This window comes from Dunckerocampus dactyliophorus, chromosome 21 (genome assembly GCF_027744805.1).
Source record: "Dunckerocampus dactyliophorus isolate RoL2022-P2 chromosome 21, RoL_Ddac_1.1, whole genome shotgun sequence".
NCBI lineage: Eukaryota > Metazoa > Chordata > Actinopteri > Syngnathiformes > Syngnathidae > Dunckerocampus > Dunckerocampus dactyliophorus.
The window spans coordinates 1,337,549-1,358,767 of record NC_072839.1 but is presented as its reverse complement, the minus strand read 5'-3'; the positions used below and the strand labels follow the sequence as shown (position 1 = coordinate 1,358,767).

General features: G+C 42.4%; 1 protein-coding gene across 3 annotated transcripts in view; it reads right to left on the bottom strand.

Annotated features, from left to right (window-relative positions):
• Positions 1 to 21,219, bottom strand: part of nrp1a (neuropilin 1a) — a 75,760-nt gene that overhangs the window by 42,072 nt on the left and 12,469 nt on the right. For all 3 annotated transcript variants that reach the window (XM_054764961.1, XM_054764960.1, XM_054764962.1), the window contains exons 4-5: positions 10,731 to 10,912; positions 987 to 1,214 (exon numbers count right to left, since the gene is read on the bottom strand). In XM_054764961.1, the coding sequence (XP_054620936.1) occupies positions 987 to 1,214; positions 10,731 to 10,912 (410 nt within the window). The remainder of the gene's footprint in view (positions 1 to 986; positions 1,215 to 10,730; positions 10,913 to 21,219) is intronic.

The window sequence follows — 21,219 nt, the reverse complement described above, 5'->3', positions numbered from 1 at the left end:
CCTCTACTTCTTTAGCGAGCCGACTGACCTGAGAACCCGCACAGGACTTGCTCACATTATTTCATAATGTTGTATAATATAGCTGGGATAGGCTCCAGCATGCCCCACGACCCTAATTAGGATTAGCGGCATTGAAGATGGATGGATGGATGTATAAAATAACATTGACCTGCCATCACAGATGGCAGACACACGAGGGGGGCTACGCCATTATTATTAGTCCAAAAACATGCATGCTGGAGCAAATTTGACATAGTTCTGCCTAAATTAAGCATTTCCAGCATAAAAATAATGTAAGTAAAGTAAATGAAGTAAAATACAAATATGAGGCATTCAGAAGACGCATTCAGAGATGTTGTGATGATATGCAGGATTTTACACTGGTCACTAGGTGTCAGTAATGTTACATTGATGATGATTGTGATATTATATTCATAACATTATTTGCTTTAAATGAGTTTTTAATTGATTTTTTCACCCATTTTAAAAATTATTATTATTTTGGTTGTTTTGTTTTGTTTTGTGGGGTGGAAGCTGGAGGTGGAAGTACCCAAATTTACCCAAATGCTACCACTACTACTACTACTAAGTATTAAAAATAACCATTTGCTCCATTCTGACACTTGGGAGATGCTCATTTAAATTCATAAAATAATATTAAACAAATCATAAAATAAAATAAAGAAAAATGTAAAAATGCGGGTTTCCTTTTTACCATGAAAGTGTACCATATACATTTATTTTACGTGATTGTTTTAATGATGTTTTTGGACAAACGTGTGGGAACTGTGGTGGACTTAAAGTTAGCATGACAACACTTCTCTAAATATGAAAAATCATAACCATTTCATCCATTCTGACAAATGGGAGATGCACTCAGAACAAACAAATAGAAAAATAAAAACAATTCCGTCCATCCATTTTCTATACCAATTGGCCTATAAAAAATGATTCATACAATTAAATATAAACAAAAATACATTTACCTCCGGGAAAGCCATCCCAGATCTCCAGCCTGTCGTAGCGGCAGAACACGCCCGCGGGGGGCGTGGGGTCGGGCTCCAGCTCAAAGCTCTCAAACTCCAAGATGATTTCCGACATCCTGGGTGCAAAGATCATGAAAGTGCAGTCCAGGTTGTTGGGGTACTTCTCTGGGAAGCCTGGTGACTTTATGACTCCGCTGTTGGACGTGAAGTTCCTGGAGCATTCAGGACCTGCGGGACAGAAGACAGTTTGGACAAAGAAAGAAGTTTTGTTATAAAGTCAGGCCATTAAATGCTGCTGCTTCCGAGATGTGTTGATTTATTCCTAGATGAGCTCATGACGTCTTTGCAACATCACAAGCACAGCACTAGTTCAACTCTCTTCTTGCACTTCTTGGACATAATGATGACTTTATTCCCACAATATTTAGCCTTTATTTTCACAACAATACAACTTTTATGCAAACATAATTAGCCAGAAATGATCATTTTATTATTTGTTCCGTTTTCATAACATTACGCCCTAACAATAATGTCTTTTTGCTTCAACATTTAAAATAATGTTATTTTTCCAAATCATATTTTGACAATATTCTCATAAAATGAAAAATGTTTCTTGTTAGATTACAACTTTTTTCTCTTAATATTTGGACTTTCCCGTAAAATAACAGCTGTGTTTTTTCTGATTTACAACTATTTCAACTTTACGTTTTACTTCAAATTTACAATTTCATTTTGTTGTATTATTTTATTTATTTCTTTTATCTTGAAAACAAAGCGACAATCACCAGAACTGGGTTGGGCTGACCCACACGGCAAATAACAGCATATGTTGTTTTGTTTTTTTAAAGCAAGAAAGTCCATCCATATCCACACTTAAACACACCATTTCACCAAACTGTGAGTCAAAAATATTCATCCAAAGGCTTTCTGTCATCATACGTTCCGTGCATGATCCCCGCCTCCAGCGTCAGACGCTTAAGATTGTGATTGAGGAGCGAGAGTGGCGTAAGATAAAAACGGTGCTGACAGCCACAGGAAACTTTTCAGCACGTGCCAGAGTAAGTGTGAGGGAAAGATATTCTCCATGCAGATTCCCAGTGATCCTGCTTCACTAGGAACACCGCCACGTGTCATCCGGGGCAACCATTTGCAGCTATTAATGGCAGAAATGTGTCCAGGGTAACATCGTTTCCCCGCTCGGCTGACATGACAGCCGGCATGATGGGTGCAGATGGGGTTGTGCAAAAACATAATTGCAAGGAGTTTTTTCGCTTGATGAAAAGCAGCAGGCTACAGTTGTTGTAGCGTAAGTGAATGTGACAAACTGCTGGGCTGCAAATTCAGGCCATCAGACCCGCTTTAGCCCATCCACGCGCGGGGAAAGTGAAGGGGGGACCGCGTCCATTTGCTTTTAATCCAAGATGAAAGCCGTTATGAGGAGCATTTTAGCTCCAAAAGGAGTTGACATTTAGAGGAGCAGCGAGAGTGTGGCTTTTGAGAGGAGCGGGCGCCGTTAATTTCACAGCTTCTCCTCGTGTTTGGGCCTGGAAAACGTGGTTATATTGTGGAGAAGGAAAAGGTGCATTTATTGGGTCACTCGGTACCGCGCTTCACTACTTTACCTGGGCAAATTTTACAGAAATGTCACAATATAATAGGACAAACCATGCTATAGACTCCGTCTGTATCCGTGACATCGCCCTCTAGCATGACCCTTATCTCCCTCCAACACATTGGGGCTTTGGAAAAAGCAAACACACACAAAAAGGCTAAAGAAAACTCAAGTTCAGATGTCTGCTATGGTGCTGATAAAACACCTCCACAATATTTACCATACTTTGTGTATCTTCTTGACAAAAGTAATAATCAACTTTTTCCAGCGACGGCCACAAATTGATGAAAGAAAGGATGCAACATTGATATTTTGTATGCTAACAACTTATATACACATATATATATATATATATATATATATACTGTATATATATATACAGTATATATATATATATATATATATATATATATATATATATATATATATATATATATATATATATATATATATGTATTTTCCCAATATTTAAACTTTCTTTTGAAATAATGTTGGTATATTTTCTTTTCAGAATAGTATGATTTTATTCCAATAACATTCTAAATTTCCCCAAAATGACAACTTTATGCTCTATGCTACTAAAATGAGCCCATTTTCCCTCATGATTTTGAGTTTATTCTCGTAACATTTTTTCTTGTTACAATACAACTTTTTTCTCTTAATATTTTCATAAAATTAAATTATTTTATTTTTTATTTTCCAACTATTTATCTTGTATTTTTTATTTTCAGAATAATGACTTTATTCTCAATATTTAATATTTAGACATTATTGTCATAACATTATAACTTTTCTCCGCAAACATTTATTTTGTTTTGTTTGTTTTTCGTAATATTACACCTTTAAAAAATAGATATATTTTTTCTTTGCTATTTAAACTTTATGCCACTAGAATGACGTTATTTTATTATTCTCGTCAAATTACAACTTTTTCTCGTTAGATTACTTCCTTTTTTTCTCATCATATTTTGACTTTATTTTTGTGACATTACTGCTGATTTTTCCATTTTTCTATTTTTGTTATTTTAGTTTTCCTGTTAAATTACAATTTTAGTCCATATCTCTCCTGAAAAACTGTTTGCTTTAAATATGGTTTACTATTTCACGTCTAAAATGTTTTGTGCCCATTTTGTTTAAGTTGACTAATATTAGCTATAATTATGCGCTAGCATACATACCGTATGTATTCCTGCTAAGATACACATTCATGTCACACTGACTTGCTATGATTATCTGCTGGAGGCTGGAGGCCTCTTGTCTCCAAAACAAGTCCTCCTCATGCTTATCACCTGATTCAAATAGCCGTGGGGTGTCTTGGCATGTGAGTCTGCACTTCATTGTCTCTGTCCCTCACAAGAGGGGGAGATCACCCTCCTAAAAGCCATCTTTTCAGGTTGCATTGATGCAAGTTGCATGAAATGTGAAACAAATCCATTATGTTGGCTTCTTTCGCGTCTGCACATCTGAGCAAATTCACAATGTCTTCTATTCCTCAAGAGAACAGCAACAACGACTCCACAGTGGACACTGTTTGTGTTGTTGTGCGAGTGCGATAGTCCAGTCATTCTTTCAGGGTGTGTAGCATGTCTGTGTTGACAAGAAGCATCGCAGGAAACGCATATCCCTGCCGTCAGCCCTGCACACGCTTCACCCCGGCTGCCGACTGACTCAGCGCCTCCTTGTTTTATCGCCAAGGATGTTTGCAGTGGAATTTACCCGCCGGGTGAAAAAAAGGAAGAGAAAGGGAGTTTGTCAGGGCTGACTCAGGCAAAGCTCACGGCAGAGCAACACGCACGCTCGGATGTGTCACCGCGTTTGAGACAAAGCAGCAGCGGTTTTAAACAAACAGCAGGAAAAAGGAAGAAACAAAAAATGAATGCTGAACGACAACCTCCGACCTTCAACCGCCAACATTTACTGCCAGCAGTAATGGATTCTTTTAGCTCCTCATTCTATTCCGCACTTTGCTACAGCGGCATTGTTGTTATTATTGTGATTAACATTGTTACGCCCAAGAACTACATTAATGGCGTAGTGACACCTTGCTACACCTCACCAGCTAGCAACTAGCTTCACTATGCACTCGCTCGCTGTGTTTTTGTTTTTGATGCTAGGTGTAGCGTTCCTTTCTATGTTGCTATGTGACATCAATGCACCCAGGAAGGACGTTCCCAAAGTACTGCAAGTATTCCATGTTACCATGAATGTACCTGTTACTACACGCTCACAGCATGGATAGAAAACCACTAAACCTTGTTGGAGCTTTTTGGACGTGTTCTAGTAGCAGCCTTTCTAGGCGGAATAGATGTGTCCCATTACGTGCTTCTTTTTACCTGTTTTTCTATCTTTAGAACACACAGAAAAGATAAATCTGTGTGTGTTGTTAAGTTAAAATGTAAGCATTGTGGATGATGGGTAAGTGCACTTTTACTTTGAAGGGCAGCTCCATTCATCAGGTGTTCAGTCACGACTTCTTCCAGGACTCCAGCTGTCCACGGAACAGACGACGAACACGACGTTATTACAACAATCATTAAAGGGTGAAACATTCCACTGCTCCTTTTTGCATGTCTTTCGTTTACACAACGCTGCAAGGTAACGGTGGGCGGACGGGGGCAGCGTGAAAGGGGCTTCAGTCTTTCCTCTTCCTTTTTCCATTTGTTCATCGCTGCTCTCTAGCTGTGACTTTCTGGAGGTAGCGTTGTTCCTGGGCTTAAGTAAATGAAAATGTTTATGTTCCATGATGTCCTCTGGCGGTTCATTAGCGACCCTTATGTCGGGACCCCCCCCCCTTCAATCCTGCCACACTAACCCAGATGACATCACAGGTGAAGAACGGACTCTTTCAGGGAGAGATCAAAAATGAACCTCGAGTCTGGTGACACACGCTGACGGCATTTAAAGTGTCCCGTGACAACACCCCCCCGTTTGGTCCAGTAAAATGAGGGATGACACCGTGCTTAAGTGGGAAGGGGGCTGGAGGTAAAGGCATTGTCACAGATCAGGTGTCTTATATTTCCATGAGGCAAGCGTCTCTCTGTGTGCATATGACAGCATGTCTGTGCCAGATGTGACCCGTGGCACTGGGCCGCGTCGTCAACCAAAGCTACGGTGGCTAAAATCGCCCCCTCCCAGCCCCGCCTAACACACACTCACACACACACACACCTTGAAAGTGTTTTTACAGGTGCCTGCATGGAGAAAAGCACCTTGGCTGCCAAAGGGTAATAAAAGTAAACAGGGCTTTTGCAACAAGGGTTGTTTTTCTGTTCAAGATAGCAGCCATGTTAGCGAGCCCTCCAGCAGACTTTTAGTCATCCGTCTGAGTAATAGCAAATGATGAGTTTGAATGCGGTTGGCGGGGGCGGTGGGGGAGGGGCGGTGTTGGTCTTCAATGGCAGTATCGAAGCCACCTCGCCCACTTAAACGGGCCCCCAGCCAGCCTTGATGTGGCTCCATGCAAACTGCCAAGCTGTTAAAGGAAAGCATATGTCAAGCCTGCATGCTAACACAACACGCTAATCTTTGCAGATTGAAGGGGATTTTATCTGAAGGAATAAAACTTCTGTTGTCTATAAAAGGAACATGATTTTGGAAATGTTGCAGCCCTCACTGCTGGTTGCCTTTTTGGGCTGGTGGAAGTTTCCACTGATATAAAGACCACCAAAAAACAGTCAAACCTTGGTTTTCAACTGCCCCGGTTTTGATGTGATTGTTTCTCGTGCAATAATGCAAGTATAAGATTTGACCCTTTGGCATGTTCAGCCTTGTGGTATCGATAAAGATGTGGATGGATACTACCGGCCTTGCTTGTTGATTTCGCCATCTTGGATCACGTACCCAACACTGACATTACGGTATCCTGCAAGGCACATTCATTTACACAAACTCTTACACCATTTGTCGCATCAACAAGTTCCCTCCTGGCCAAGAAAGACGACATGGAGGAAGCTGACAGGACCACGGAACCTTGGCGATGGAGCTAAACTACTGCACTTTGCGGAGACGAGACACCAAATGTAGAACTGTCGTTCCTCCACACTGACAGGAGTCAGATGAGGTGGGTTTGGTATATTGTCGAGTGTTGCTATGCATCGCCTGGTTTGACATCATATCTGGGGTTTTGGTCCGATGGGGCAGTCGCCGTTGGCAGGCGGACCGAGACCTGTTTTAACCGGACCAAAGTGTGAACGTGGGAGAGAACATGGGAATTTTCCTTTTTGGAGGTAAATATTCCAGTACACGGGACCAGATCACCAAAACTATAGAAAAAGAAAGAACACATGCGCATCCGTCGTCTTCCGCTTGTCCGGCATGTCGGCCTGGCGACAAAGTGGGATTACTTCTGAGTCATTTTAAGGTATAAGACAAAAGATGGCAGGGGAACGTCGACTGGGAGTCATGCCAGTGGAAATGTTCAGATATTATGTTGGCTCTTTGGCAGCAGTGCACCACCGCTCACTTCTGGTCACGTGACGGGCAGCGACGTCATCATTCTCAGGAAGTAGCGCCTTGTCGTTGATTTCCCCACTATGGGGGATAAAAATACCGTTTCAGGGCACCTGGAACGCCGTTGCCGTGTGCATGAAAGGCTGAAACCATGAAAGACTTGCGGGCAGGCTCTTAATGAAAACATGGTGTTTTTGGTCTTTGCCACTTTATTACTAAGACTGCATGAAGCAACACGATGCAAGCCCACCTTCATACCATCCAACCCTAATTTCTCTTCCTGGGTCGGTGATTATTCAACTTCCCCCACCACTTCCTTTCTGTCGCCAGTGAAGCGTGGCTGCCAATTTGCAGGCTATAAAATAAACAGTCCATGCTAATTAAGATGGTTGGATGGGATCGGGGGTAGAGAGGGGCGGTTGAGGAAACAGCCATAGAGGGCTGCAAAACAACCTGTTTTCTTCCAATTAGACACTCCCCCCCCCCAGCCTCCTACTGATGAATGCCAGGCTACCAATGTCTGCATGTTTGAGGCATGTGTGAACGTATATTTACACAGTCTACAGCTTAAGTGGCTTAAACCAGCACATGTCCCATATAGCATGTTTAGCTTCAATGTGACCTTTGCTTGGGTTTAACCCGTGCCAAAAGGCGGTGCCAGTCCCAGAGGTTGACGTCGAGTGATCTCCAAGCCTGTAATCACGCTAATCGAGCGCCTGCATTCTTTGCATGTGACTTCATTGGCATGCTCCAGCCCGCAATTCCTCCATTATCAGATCATCTGGGCATCATCATTAACGCTACACGTGTTTGCCAACACAATGTTTTCCCAGCTAATACCCTGCTTGTTGATAAGACGCGCTAATCAGCCAGCTTTGGATTCCTCGCTCTCTGTCTCCGTCAAAGAAGCCGCACTCTTAATTGATCTCAGGGCCTCATTCTTGGCGTCTCCACGGAGTCCATTAAGAAGCCTAATGAGGGTTTTGGTCCAGCGAGGAAATAACAGCACCTTGGAGGAGACGGCAGCGACCGGGGGACAGTGCCCCACCCCTAACCCTGCAGATTAATATTTCTGTATGCACAGTAATCCCTATGCTTTGAATTCTGCAGCTTCACTCTAACTAACACATAACACACTAGGTAACTGGTGCTTTCAAAAAAGATCTATTAATTAATAAAGCACGCTATTTCATGGTTGAATATGGCCTATTATTGGTCCAAAATTGTTGTAATGGTATGTACAGTGTATGTACATATCTACAGTGGTCACTAGGTGTCAGTAATGTTTCTGTAATGTTGGGTGAGACACACAAGCACCAGACTTGATCGCCACAGGAACACCAGGGATTTCTTGCAGGTTTCAATGATCCCACAACAGGCTGCGGCCGTAACCCAAGCCAAGCTAAAACTCAACTCCGAACCCCCGACATCACTTCCTGTTCAGCACTTTCACAGCAACACACACGAGCACGAGTCTTATTCACATTTATTCTATCTATCATATTGGGTGATAGGTTTTCTACGCTCCAGCTACTAAAATATTCCATTTATGAATGAGGAATCCTACTTTGAGAAAATTCACTGATCACGGTCGGGTCTGGAACCAACTAATTGTGATAAACGAGGGATTGCTATATTTGTAATTTGTTAAGCGTGTAAATTGACACGTTATCTTAACGGTACAAACAATACCATTCAGTTTCTTTAGCAGAAATCGCCGATGGAGGGAGCGTCATGCAAAAGCTCGCCTGCAGGGCACCCCTTTGTTGCAGTGGGATGCAAAACTTGGAGTCGTATCTGCAGTGTTCAACAATATTGTGACCTGTCTGGAGCTGCCTGGTCCTGGCTTGGTTTGTCGTGAATGCAATGTTACTTGTATGTCTCATATCTCAGCATGTACTCTGCAGTACATGTATGAGTACTGCTGAGTACTCATGTACGGGCCCTCGACACGTCTACAGTTCTAATCTATGATAAGACACGCCACTGGAAAATAGCACGCTAATCAATGGAAGAATGTGTGGATTTAACTGGTCTATCATGTGGGGATCAGGCAGCGTGTGTGTGTGTGTGTGTGTGTGTGTGTGTGTGTGTGTGTGTGTGTTGGGATGAAGTGCCACTTTGATCTTGTAAATGGAGCCACAATCCACCAGCTGGTGACACACACACACACACACACACACACACACACACACTCATGCACACAAACGCACGTACGTCCAGATTAAAAGCAAGGAGGGGACCTTGCGGGACCATTCATCATGTCTTCGGGGCCAACGGGGGCCGGTGCATAGACTACTGCTAAGGTTAATTAATGAAAGTGGAGTCTGCCTGCTAGTCACTTTGCAGATATGTGTCTTCACCCTCCTCCCTCTTCACAACAGCGTGTTTGGTTATGCGCTCTAACACATTCTATCTTTTGGTGCACAATGGAATCTGTTTTTTACATCTTGGGAACCAACCTGTACCATTTTTGGCAATGATAAGGTACAAACCATTATATCTAGCCCTTGGGGGGTTTGTCCTAAAACCTGTTCAGCTAACGTGCGATAAGCAGCAGCCTGATTGACAAAAGATGCCAACTCACTCACCAAATGATGGAACAAAGGAGACTGGGAGTCATTGCTGTGGAGTGCAACATGTTGCTTGCCGTATTGCCGACGTGTGTTTTGTTTTGTTGCTTTCCTACGTCTCTCTTGGTCAGCGGAAACGGAACGCAAGGTCATTGAGTTGGGCCTTGTCGCAGAGCGGAAAATTGCAAAATGATCAAAATCTGCGCAATGATGCTGATACTGGCATGAAAAGGAGGGTGCCTTACAAAATCAGGCCTACAGCCCCCCTGTGTTGCAGTGGGATGCAAAACTCGGCAGCGGTATTTGCTCGGGGTGTCACGAGACAGTCGGTGAACAAGATGAGACGATACACAAGGTTGCGGGCAGAAGAGCCCCGCCACCACCCACGGAGACAAAGACACTGTATGACTGACAAAAGGGCTCACTCCGTTCATGCCATTGTTCTATGGAACAAACGCCCCAAGGTGCTGAAACCAATGCACAGAGTGAACCCTTCCTGCCTGGAAAACACATGGCAACATATCGATTATCCATTTCATTTTCATTTATTGTGTGATTGTATTTATTGATCATCCCAGCCCTGCTGCCCACTACACATTTTTCACCTTTTAATCTTGTGAGATCTTGTGACACCCCTACTCATTGCAGTACTCCACAATAAAAGCACTGACTGTAGTCCTGACTTGGATTCTGATGACTGTAATATTACGTACAGTTAATGTCCTCATATTGCAATATGATCAGGAAAATCACAGAAAGCCGAGCACGTTTGCCGATATTGGCAGAAAAATGACATATCGGATCATAACAGTATTGGTCTTTCTGCTGATCTTGATATCGGCGTGCGAGTGAGACCTTATCAAGCCGCACCGCCCTCCACAGAGGAACAAAGCTTGCTAGCTCGGCCTGTCTACGTTCTGGAATGATTTCCAAGTTTCCCCTTCAGATTGTAAATATGGAGTTTGCGTCACGCTGACGTATTAGCGCTGACTGCTAATGAGAAACAGGTGCTGCTGCACGCCCTTTACAGCACAGCAAGCCACGCAGAAAACCAAAACAAGAACACACAACGGGAAACGACGTGAAAACTAAGTGCTTGGGTCCACTCACCTGTCTTGAAGATCTCATATCGGATGGAGAAACCTGCTCCGTGGGTCTCGTAATCCGACACAAACTTGATGAAGAGCTGGTTTCCCGAGGAGACGACAGGAGACGGGGCGATCTTGCCGCAGTACTTCCCGACGAGCTGCCCGCTTTCGTCCACGCCATCTCTCACTTCCACGTAGTCGTACCTGAGAGAAGGACAAGCCAGCTGTTAGCGCTTTTAGCTTTGTAACGTCATGTGAGGCACCAGACGAGGTGCTGCGGCTTCAGACAAACAAAGAAAAACACTTTTTTATTTAATTCCTAGATAGATCAGAAAACTCCCGTGGATAATGGAGTAGTTTGAAATTTGTACACTTTGCTTTGTGCCATAACATACTGTGATACATTTAGAACAAAATAAAAATAAAAATAAAAATAAAAATAAAAATAAAAATAAAAATAAAAATAAAAATATCACTACTACAGTACTATCACTACTATCAGGAGAACCAGAGTATACAGCAGGAGGATCCACCTGGTGTGGCCCAGCAAGGTGCACTGTAGTCGGGCACACGCTCGGGCACACACTCCGACTGTGCCCTTTTCAAAGGCCTGAAATATTTTAAACACAATATTTAAAAATGACAAATTTGATACTAAACATGCAGTGACTTAAATGTTTAATGATTTGAGTCTGTCTTAAATGTGTTTCGCCTTACATGAGGTGTTTACATGAGGCATGTCTATGCCGAGGCAGTATCGTCACACGACAAGCATCTTAATAGCGATAACCAACATTTAGTGCGACTATATCAGGAGATGAAGCAGGGAAAACGCACACGGAGCAGGTCTCAGGTTGAGGAGGTGTCTATTTTATCATTATGTCCTGTTATTATACTCTGTTATTATCTGCTCTCTCGCACACGCACACGCACACGCACGTGCACACGCACGTTTCATCAGCAGTGAACCCGAGGAGCAGGTGTAACATCTATTTCATACGCTAACAATGACATGCCGGTGGAATTTACATCTCCGGCACCTGAGGGAAACAGAAGACTAATTGAGTCAGAAGCAGATTTAGAAGCTTGGAAATAGGACCTGGGGGAGGCCGGGGGAGGCTGGGGAAAGGAGACTTGATGCATGCAGACACATTCACTGTGCAAGTTTGGCTGAGACCACCAGCCATTGTCAGCGTGTGCATGAGGGTTATTAGTTTGGGCAGACAGCATTTCTTTTCAGCATGACAGTACTTTGCAGCGCATGTTTCTAACATCTGACCTCATTCAGTGGAGCAAAATATTAGAAACGCCTCAGTATGATACGACCACAACACTTGTTAAATAACTAGCCCTAACATAACAGTATTTCCTACATGTCTACTGCGTTTCCGTCATATAAGTCACACTTTGTTTCATAGTTTGGGTGTCCCTGCGACTTATAGTCAGGTGTGCCTCACATATCAAAATAAATGCATCATTGACACATGCTGCCTTTAATATAATAATTCAAAAAAAGAGCTGTGTGCCGAAAATGGCCCCCAGGCTGCACTTTGGAGACCCCTGCACATGGGTTCCTACCAGGAGCTGAGAGCGATCCAAAGTATAGCCGTCGGCACATAATGGCGTCGCTTATTATCACATAAACTGTTGGTCTCTTGAGTCGACTCAACATCGGTCAGGACAAGTGATTGATTGTTTTTCTTTTTTTAAAGGCATTTCATTTGTTTTGATTCTTTTTCCCGTTCCCTGCATTCATGTCTCTTTTTGGTTCCCAGCAGCTGTGAGAACATCTTCACTCACGTAAGTTTCTCAAGCACTGCTTTGTTTCTGCTTCTCCATCAGCTGCAAGGCAATAAAAAGATTACTGGCCTCACACGCTTTTTAGGGGCTTTTTCTGCTGTAATGCGGTTTAATGGCTCCAACTAGTTCTCCTATTTGCTCCCTGAACTAAAGGAATCATTTATGGTTGGAATGGTGCGATTTTCTCTCAGATTCAAACACATTCCTTTCATTATAATAACAGGATTTATCAGCACTTCATAATGTCACATGACCTCTTAGATAATAATGCTGTCACAAAGACATTTGTGGACAAAACATGCTTGTTGAGGACAGCATGTCTTCAATTATCATTAGTTTTATGTCGTGTTTGTTGGCAAATTGACCCTTAGAGACTGTGGTTCTCCTGTGGTGGTAGTAATGTCATGATGTCATCATATTTCATTAGGACAAACCAACAAATCCTAATTTGTTCCAGTGCTCCTTACCTCCAGGTGTGCACAAACTACACTTATCGTTTAACGGCACCATAGCAGTCTTGGGAAAAAAAAGAAGATATCATGCATGCTAACAGATAGCATAGTCTTAGGCAGAACTTCATGTCAAACAAATGCTTCTGACGGCCAAAGGGTCGAAGCTAATGACTCCAAAAGACAACGTCCATGGCCTGAGGCATCGGACAGCACTGGCTCATTTTCCAAATAAATAAAAACATGGCAGCCCGAGCGCAATGTCAAAAAAGCATAAATTCGAGAAGCCAGCCTTCTCCAAAATGTCTTTATGCGGCGTGGATGGCAGGAGTGTCAGGCAGTTCTCCATCAGTGACTCCAGATAACGCAAATCCATTCTGATGCTGTTAACATCTGGAAGACTTTATGGCGGGATTGCTTGTTGGGGGCAGTTGAACGCCTCTAAAGAGCCTCTCCCATCTGATCTAACGCCATTTACGCATGTACACAACCAAGTCTTTAGAAACGACGGCGGTCATTTATCAGCCTTATCTATAAGCAGAAGGGAAACATCATTTGGGATGCCTCCTGTAACCTGCCAAGTTAAAGCTCTCAGGGTCTTCATGGCATCACGTAGCATCACATCACTGCAGCCGTTGTCCTCCTTACGGCTCCCCACAACACAAAGAATGCGAGCATTGCACGTATTTATTGTGAAAGAGCTTTGTCAACCCAGTAGGGGAATTCAAGTGAAAAAAAGAAGGCTTGTTCGGGAGGAGTTGGGGTGAAAGTAATTCTCCACGACCTTCGCTCCGCCGACTCAAACATATTAGGCCCGTCGTCTTTCCCCGGGCGCAGAGAGAGAGAGAAAGCAATCGGCTCGCACTGGACAAGAACATTAGTAGAAGGAGGCGACAAAGCCCGCGGCCTAACAATGTAACATTTATATGGCCTGCAGCTTTCCCATGGAAATATCCTCTGCTAGCTAGCACTGTTTGCATGATGGGCTTCTGGACCAAGGGTGGTATCAGTATTCAATTGATACCAGCATGATGGGATCGATATTTTCCACTTCTCTTATTTGTTTATATTCACAAATATCTGTGTCTTCTTTGTGTTGTTCATATTGCTATTGTTTACAAACTCATAGAATAAGTTCTTGCACACAAGAGAAAAAGCCCAAGCATTCGGAAGCCAGTAGTAGTTTTTGCTTTAGTTTCCTTATTTTGCACTGTTGACCTTATTTCCTCAATTGTATGTAATAAAATGGAATAATTGCATTATTTTGTTCATATTATTACATTTATATATTGTTAAATTGTTGACAAATGAGTTTGTTAGTAAAAATATATACTGTACTTGTCATTAATCCGTTCCAAAGGGTCTGCCAAAAAACAAAATGTGCGAAAATTACATGATTTTTTTTACATAAGAGATAATGTACACTACCAGTCAAAGGCTGGGAGGCACCTTTTATAGCTCCATAGTGCAGCCGTGCTCCAAAAAAAAAAAAAAAAAGGCTGAACACTCAGGAATGCGCAGTGTGCTTGAACGCCTCATCAATGCAGGGAGCTCTGAGGAAGGAAGGTAACAGATACAGAGTTGTTCATCGGCCTGTCAGCCTTCTATGTACAAATAAACCACATACACACGTAATAAAGACGTCTATAGTGTCCCAAATTGGAGTCACCAGCATTTAGGTGCTTTTTTTTTTAACAATTTACACACACACTCATTGAAGGATCTTGACAAGTTTCAAGTAAAATGTATCGCGGTATCGGCTCAATACCAAAATTTGCAGTATTGCCCAACCCAAACCCACCAAAATAATTGCAACTTTTCTCTGACATTTGTCTTTCTGCAGCCGTCACGCCATAATATGACAGCAGCACGCAAACATGTCACCCCCAACATGTTAAAACATCTCAGCGAAAGGCAAGCGGGAATGAGCCCAAACATCACGGCGGGCCCCGCCAGGACTGAAAACAGGAAAATGAGCTTGTTGTCAGCTGTCAGTAAACTTGGCCCACAAGCATAGAAACTGTCACCGGGGGCGCCGGCAACGCATTAATAAACGTTTGTACAAGCTGATCTGTGATCTGTGCTTTTTCATGTCTTCAGGGCATACGGCTTGCTTCATTTACCCACTTTCCCGTCCATGTGCGTCTGTCTTGCATGTAACATGCATTCACCATCATTAAAATAAGTACCTCTCTCTCCTCCGTCCCTCGAAAGGAATTTAATAACGCCTCCTCCTCAACGTGGGAGGTGGGTTCAGCCACAATGTTAGGTACACCTGCACAATCGCACCAGATTTGCTGTACATCAGTTATCATGCAGCAGAGTGACACTGTGGTGCTGCACAGACATCACGTAGTGCATTCATCTATTAAACGTAAGCGGCATCAAGCACATTCAAGCCTGGTTGAAACGTACGCCGACGATGCTCGTGTACGTTTCAGATCAAATGTTCAATTATTTTGGCAACTTCAGTTGGGCGCAGTCTGAATTACATTCATTATATATTGTCATAAAGCACTTCATAAGAAATAAATAATCATTTTAAAAAATACTTAAAAAACAGCAACTTATTGATTATTTTATTATTTATTGTGAAATAAATAATAATTGCCTTTTAAACAATTTTAACCTTGGCAGTATGCCAACTTGCACTTTTTAAACATTTTTAAATTGGGAAATAATAATAATAAATAAATACACAAATAAATAAATATATATTCAAAAATAATGGTTATTTATAAATGATTTTATTATTATTTATAATGAAATAAACAATAATAATTGCCTTTTTAACTATTTTAACTTTAAGTTTCAAGCATCTGTAAATTCAAAGATAAAAAATAGAGATATAAATAAATAAATAAATAAATAATACATTCTAAAAATATAATGAATAATATTTATTTTTACTTTTTATGTATTTGTTTTTACTGAATAAATAACCCCGATTTTTATTTTTTTAATTCATTTATTATTACATCATTATTTATATCAAATTTTCCAAAATTGTAAGCGCTTAAAAATTGCTTGTGTTTTTTTCATTGGAAATGTGTACATATTTTCAGTGAAAATGACGATGCCGCAAATGAGTGCGTCGAACCTTCGGCCAAGACCGTATTTATAGTAATAATAATGATATAATAGTACAGTACATACTGCATATTTGATCAGATAGCTTTCATCATTATTATTGTTGTTATCTTTCTCCACAGGAATCTATTTCAAGTCAAGTTTAAGTTACAAAATATGGTGCTTTCTCCCCTCTGTGCCCACTCCCAAATCCAAAGTGGGATATCCGCATGTGGAAAAGTACACCGCGGGATAAACCACCCACCAATCAGGGCTGATGTGCTTAGAAGTGGTTCCTCGTCAGTCAGGGAAGAAGGGCATGATTAGCCCGCTCACCACTCCGTCGCCGCAAGGATGGATGGAAAGATAAGAGGCACAGCTGTCCTCTTTGGGGTTGACACCCCCAATATGGCTTTCACTTTTATATACAGTACACATTTTTAGCTGCTTTTCTGGCTTGTGGTAAGCATATTCCCAAACAGCAACGACTCACTACAAACATTTACACTGACATTTTGAATGGGCCTGTACTTGGTATGCAGGCCCGTAACATTAATAATAAGTATGAGGAATATTAAGATATGATGCACTCCGCATGCAGGCCCATAATAATAATAATACGAAGTATGAACAATATTAACATATATGCGTTCCATTTGCAGGCCCATAATAATAAATATGAAGAATATTAAGATGTAATGAACTCCACATGCAGGCCCATAATAATAAGTATGAAGAGTATTAAGATGTAATGAACTCCACATGCAGGCCCATAATAATAATAATAATAATAAGTATGAACAATATTAATACATGATGCGCTCCATATGCAGGCCCATAATAAATATAATATTAAAATGTTAAATATTAAAATGTGATGTGCTCTGGATGCAGGCCCATGATGATAAGTACGAGGAATATTAATATGGGCTGTTCCCCGCATGCTGACCCATAATTACCACTGATGGATGTGACGTGCCTCCATCCATTAGGTGTCCTAATTACACTGTCATGTGATCTGTTGCCGACAACAATCACATTAATGAATTTGGCTATTTAGACTCCATTATTGCGCCTACCCCCTCAGTATGCAACTTACACAGTCATCCTTTATTTAGATGTATGGGCCCGCCACTGACAAGGGGACTTTTCTGCCTTAAGGGAGCACAGTGCAGGTTAGCACAGCGCGTGAATGGTGAAAGCACTCTATTCTATCGCAGCGGCTGCACTAAAGCACGATTATGTGTTATTATGTCATTGGCTAAAGTACAGTCTATAACAGGAATAGACTATTTTCTTTTAACATGACTTCAGCTCTGCAAAAATGATGACATTAGGACAAAAAAAAAATCATGCTTCACCCCAATGTCTGTGCCACTTTCTTGTATTAAATAGGAGGTATTTGTCTTTATTCTTTATTAGTGTTTTATTTGATACTATAATATTTTTATTTTGATCGTATTCATTTCTTTTATTTTTATCCTATTTATTTTTAACACATGAATGCGCACAATTAGGAAGAAAATATCAATAAGCTGAAGAGTTGAAAGGAATACTTTTGCTCAAAGAGATATGACCAAAGTAATGAGAGGCAAAGAGCAGCACCGCCCCCCTTCTGGGGTCCATTACGAGCGGGAATAGCTCCCATTTGTCCCACCTTGACACTTGAGAGGATGTCTGATTGCACGGGAGAGAGGGGCAGGCTGAGGTGAGCAAAGAGAACGCTCTCCCGGGGTTGGCTGACACGACCCAGATGATTCGCCATTGTTGCCGCAATGAGAAGTCAAGGGTAAAAATAACAGGGCAAGAAGGGCACGTGGAGGCTAATGCTTATGTTGTGTCAGCCAGCTTTTATGTCATCACTCCTGAAGACATCTAACCATTCAATGAAGGGTTAGGGTTAGGGTAGGGGCTTGGGTTAGGGGTGAGCCTAGCCCAAGCCTCACACAGTCACTATGAACAGAACAAGTGCAAGCCAATCACCAAAATATGAGAGACAAAATGCAGGACTGTCAAATCAATCAAATGAAATGTGGGGGTGGTATAAAAAAAAAAATCAGCCTCCCTCAGGATCTGGATCTCGTCTTCCAGTAGATACCAAACTTGAACTCTCGGTGAAATCGCAGAGGATACACACATTAGATCGGCCCTGTGACTTTCCCTGCTTGTACACGCTTAGCCACGCTCCATGACGGTAATGCAGCTGCGAGGAGTGTGCCACGCTCAAAGTACAGGCTGGGGGTGCGAGGACAGGGGAGGAGGCGAGTTGAAACGGAGGTCAACGGGAGGGAGAAGCCGTTGGGTGCCGTTCAAATCTCTCTCCTGGCACAATGGGCAGGAAGGAGAAAGGGGCTGTTGTGGGTGGATTCAGGTCCTTTCGAAGGAAACACATTTTTTGAGTGAAAGACTGTGAAGGCGTCGGTTGAGAGGAAACAAAAGAACATCAAGATGGAGATGACAGTTGGGTTCCAGCACAAATGTAAAGCCGAAGTCACAGCCGGTTGTGTGGGCTCCTACAGCCGGGCTTCGTGCAAAAAAACGCATGAAATGCACGGAGGGGGCGCATGTGACGTGCTAATTTACAAGAAGTGGACTGGCCGCAGACCGGCTGCAGAGGTTCTTCGTCAAACAAACACTACGGCCGCTTACGTTTTTTTCAGGTTGTAAGACAAACTTACGCACTTCCTGCGTCGTCCATATGGCCGGCGTGTTTCTTTCGTGCGTTTTGCTGGTGTCAGGTTTGGGTGAAGTCTTTTAATAAGCGTCATTAAGGAAAAGAAGACGTACGCACAACGTACAGGTCACGCAAAGTTCTTGCAACCTTCATAAAAATCCCACATGGAACGCGAGGTTAGTCCTTTTCTTGCAAGTCTGACGGACGTTGGTCTCAACTTATGTGCGTTGGCTGCACGAATGAAGCGACAGCCGTACGTCCGAGGAGCCTCAGATTTTGTGCGTCGTACGTACGCTCGACTTATAGGTTCAATGTTGGGTACGCGGTGATCTTACTTCTTAATGCTCACCACAACTGCAATCTCCACGAACAAAAAAAAAACACAGCGATTTGGGGAACCCCACAAATCGCACGGCCGAAAAGTTGTACGTCCGGTTGTGATGAACTCTCTTCATATCTGTTGTGATATCAATGTGGATATTTCTATTGACGACAATTCCACTGCCACACTGGATCAATACTTCAGTCCACTGGGGAAGCAAACAATCTGTGCTGTGATGTCACGCAAGTCATAGCTGAGTACTCTGTGGTGGAAACAAAAGTTCACATCCAGGTTTGCACTTGTTATTGCGTTATTTGGAGTCTGCATTGGAGGAAAGGGTGGGCGTATCAGAGATCAGTCTGGGCTTGTTGCTCCGTGACTGGGTCATCTGGACGGACATGCAGTCACTTGGCCAGGACTGCGGTAGACGGCGGACAGGCCATGAGAAAGTGTTTTGTGTGGGAGTGTGGGATTGTTCTTGGTGTATACAGCGTGCACACACACTTTAGGCTTTCTGATGCAGGAACAGGATATTACTGGTTCTTAACAGGAAGGAGGATAATAGAATATGTAAGGGTTGCGACTGTTTCATTGATTGCAGCTATTATATACATATTTAATGTTTCAACATCTATTGAGCACTCGTTGAAACACTTAAAAAAAATAATACAGTAGCTCTTTACTGTCCCAGGAGCCCCGCGAATGGGCGAAAAAGCGCAAAAAATCCATCAGTACAACGTCCTTCTGAATTATGGCAAAGTATTCTGGGAAACTTTAGAAATCATGAATAGTCTAATTTCTCTTGTGGGGGAAGGTACAAGCCTCCACCCCCCTACGGAGGCAACGCAATGTTGCTGCGATGTTGAATTTAAAGTCCTTTTTTTACTTGCACAGTTACTGGTGTTCAACAAAAGACATCAAGCTGTAAAAAAATAAAACAGCTGCAGTGAACAAGAAAGAAGCACTTAAGTGAGGAGAGATCAAGCAAAGAGCAAACAAAGCAAGAGATTGTGAGTGGCTCCAACTCAATCAGAGCGTAGCAGGCTACCGCCCCATCAATCACTGTCTGCTTGTCCTGTGGCCGAGTTACGCCACTTTGAGTGGTGGACAACCGCCAGCGAATCGGAGCCTGCTGTGTGAAAACACAGTAACCGAAAATGACCCCGGGGATCTGGGTTTGAGACAAAAGGGTCCTGGGCTTAATTTTCTACCTACCGACCCTCTTACGCCTCTGCAAAGCAACTCCATTTCATCCGACTGTTTGCATAGCTGCTGTGCCCTTCGTCTCGTGACCTGTGGCAACAAACGGCCGACTCGAGACCACAACCACTTCAATCAAAATCAAGGCATGCAATTAAGGTTCAATTGCTGGGCAACACGTCTACAGTATATCCATTAACCTTCCTGATTGGTTCCTCTTGGACTACAAGGAAACTGATAAGAGAGAAAAGCTATTGCTTGAAGCCGCCCTATCCTACATTTACAACACTGCAGACTTACGTATGTATTCCTCTTCTACACCACGTGGAACTTTGAAATTTCACACACGTAGTACAAAAAAAAGCAGCAAGAAGAATAGCGTCACGTTGAGAGGCTACTTTGCAGTGAAACAATTACACTGCTAAGGAATTTATCACTGTCCATTTCATAGGAGCAAATCCTTTCACATGTTCATCTTTGTTCCTTCATGATGGTCGCAACTTGGCTCGAGCATGCAGCCAATGTTGATCCCCGGTTGTCCACTTTCGGTGCATTTTATGATGGACATGTCACTTCACTTTTCACTTTCACTTTCCTTTTCTGAGGCGCAGTGCCCTTTTCAGACTTACTTATATGTTTAAAAGGTTGTAATCTTCTTCTGCACAATTTGGAAATTCCAGAATTGCAATTTTCCACGAGATCTGGAGCCGACCCTCAACCCCTGATTGATTGCAAAAGAGTAGTAGCCCGAGAGTGTTGGCCAAGAGGAGAAGAATGCAGATTTACCCTGTACACAACCTTGAGATATATGACTTTTTTTTAGTAAAAGAAACTAATATCACTTTAAAAACACCCTGAAATGAGCAGCATTGTGCCCTTTTAAAGATATACACTGAATTTGGTCTGCTTGTACTATAAAAACGCCTACATTTGATTGACGTTTCTGAATGTTTATCACTGTTGCCATAGTTTGCGTAAACATTACATCCACTGCAAA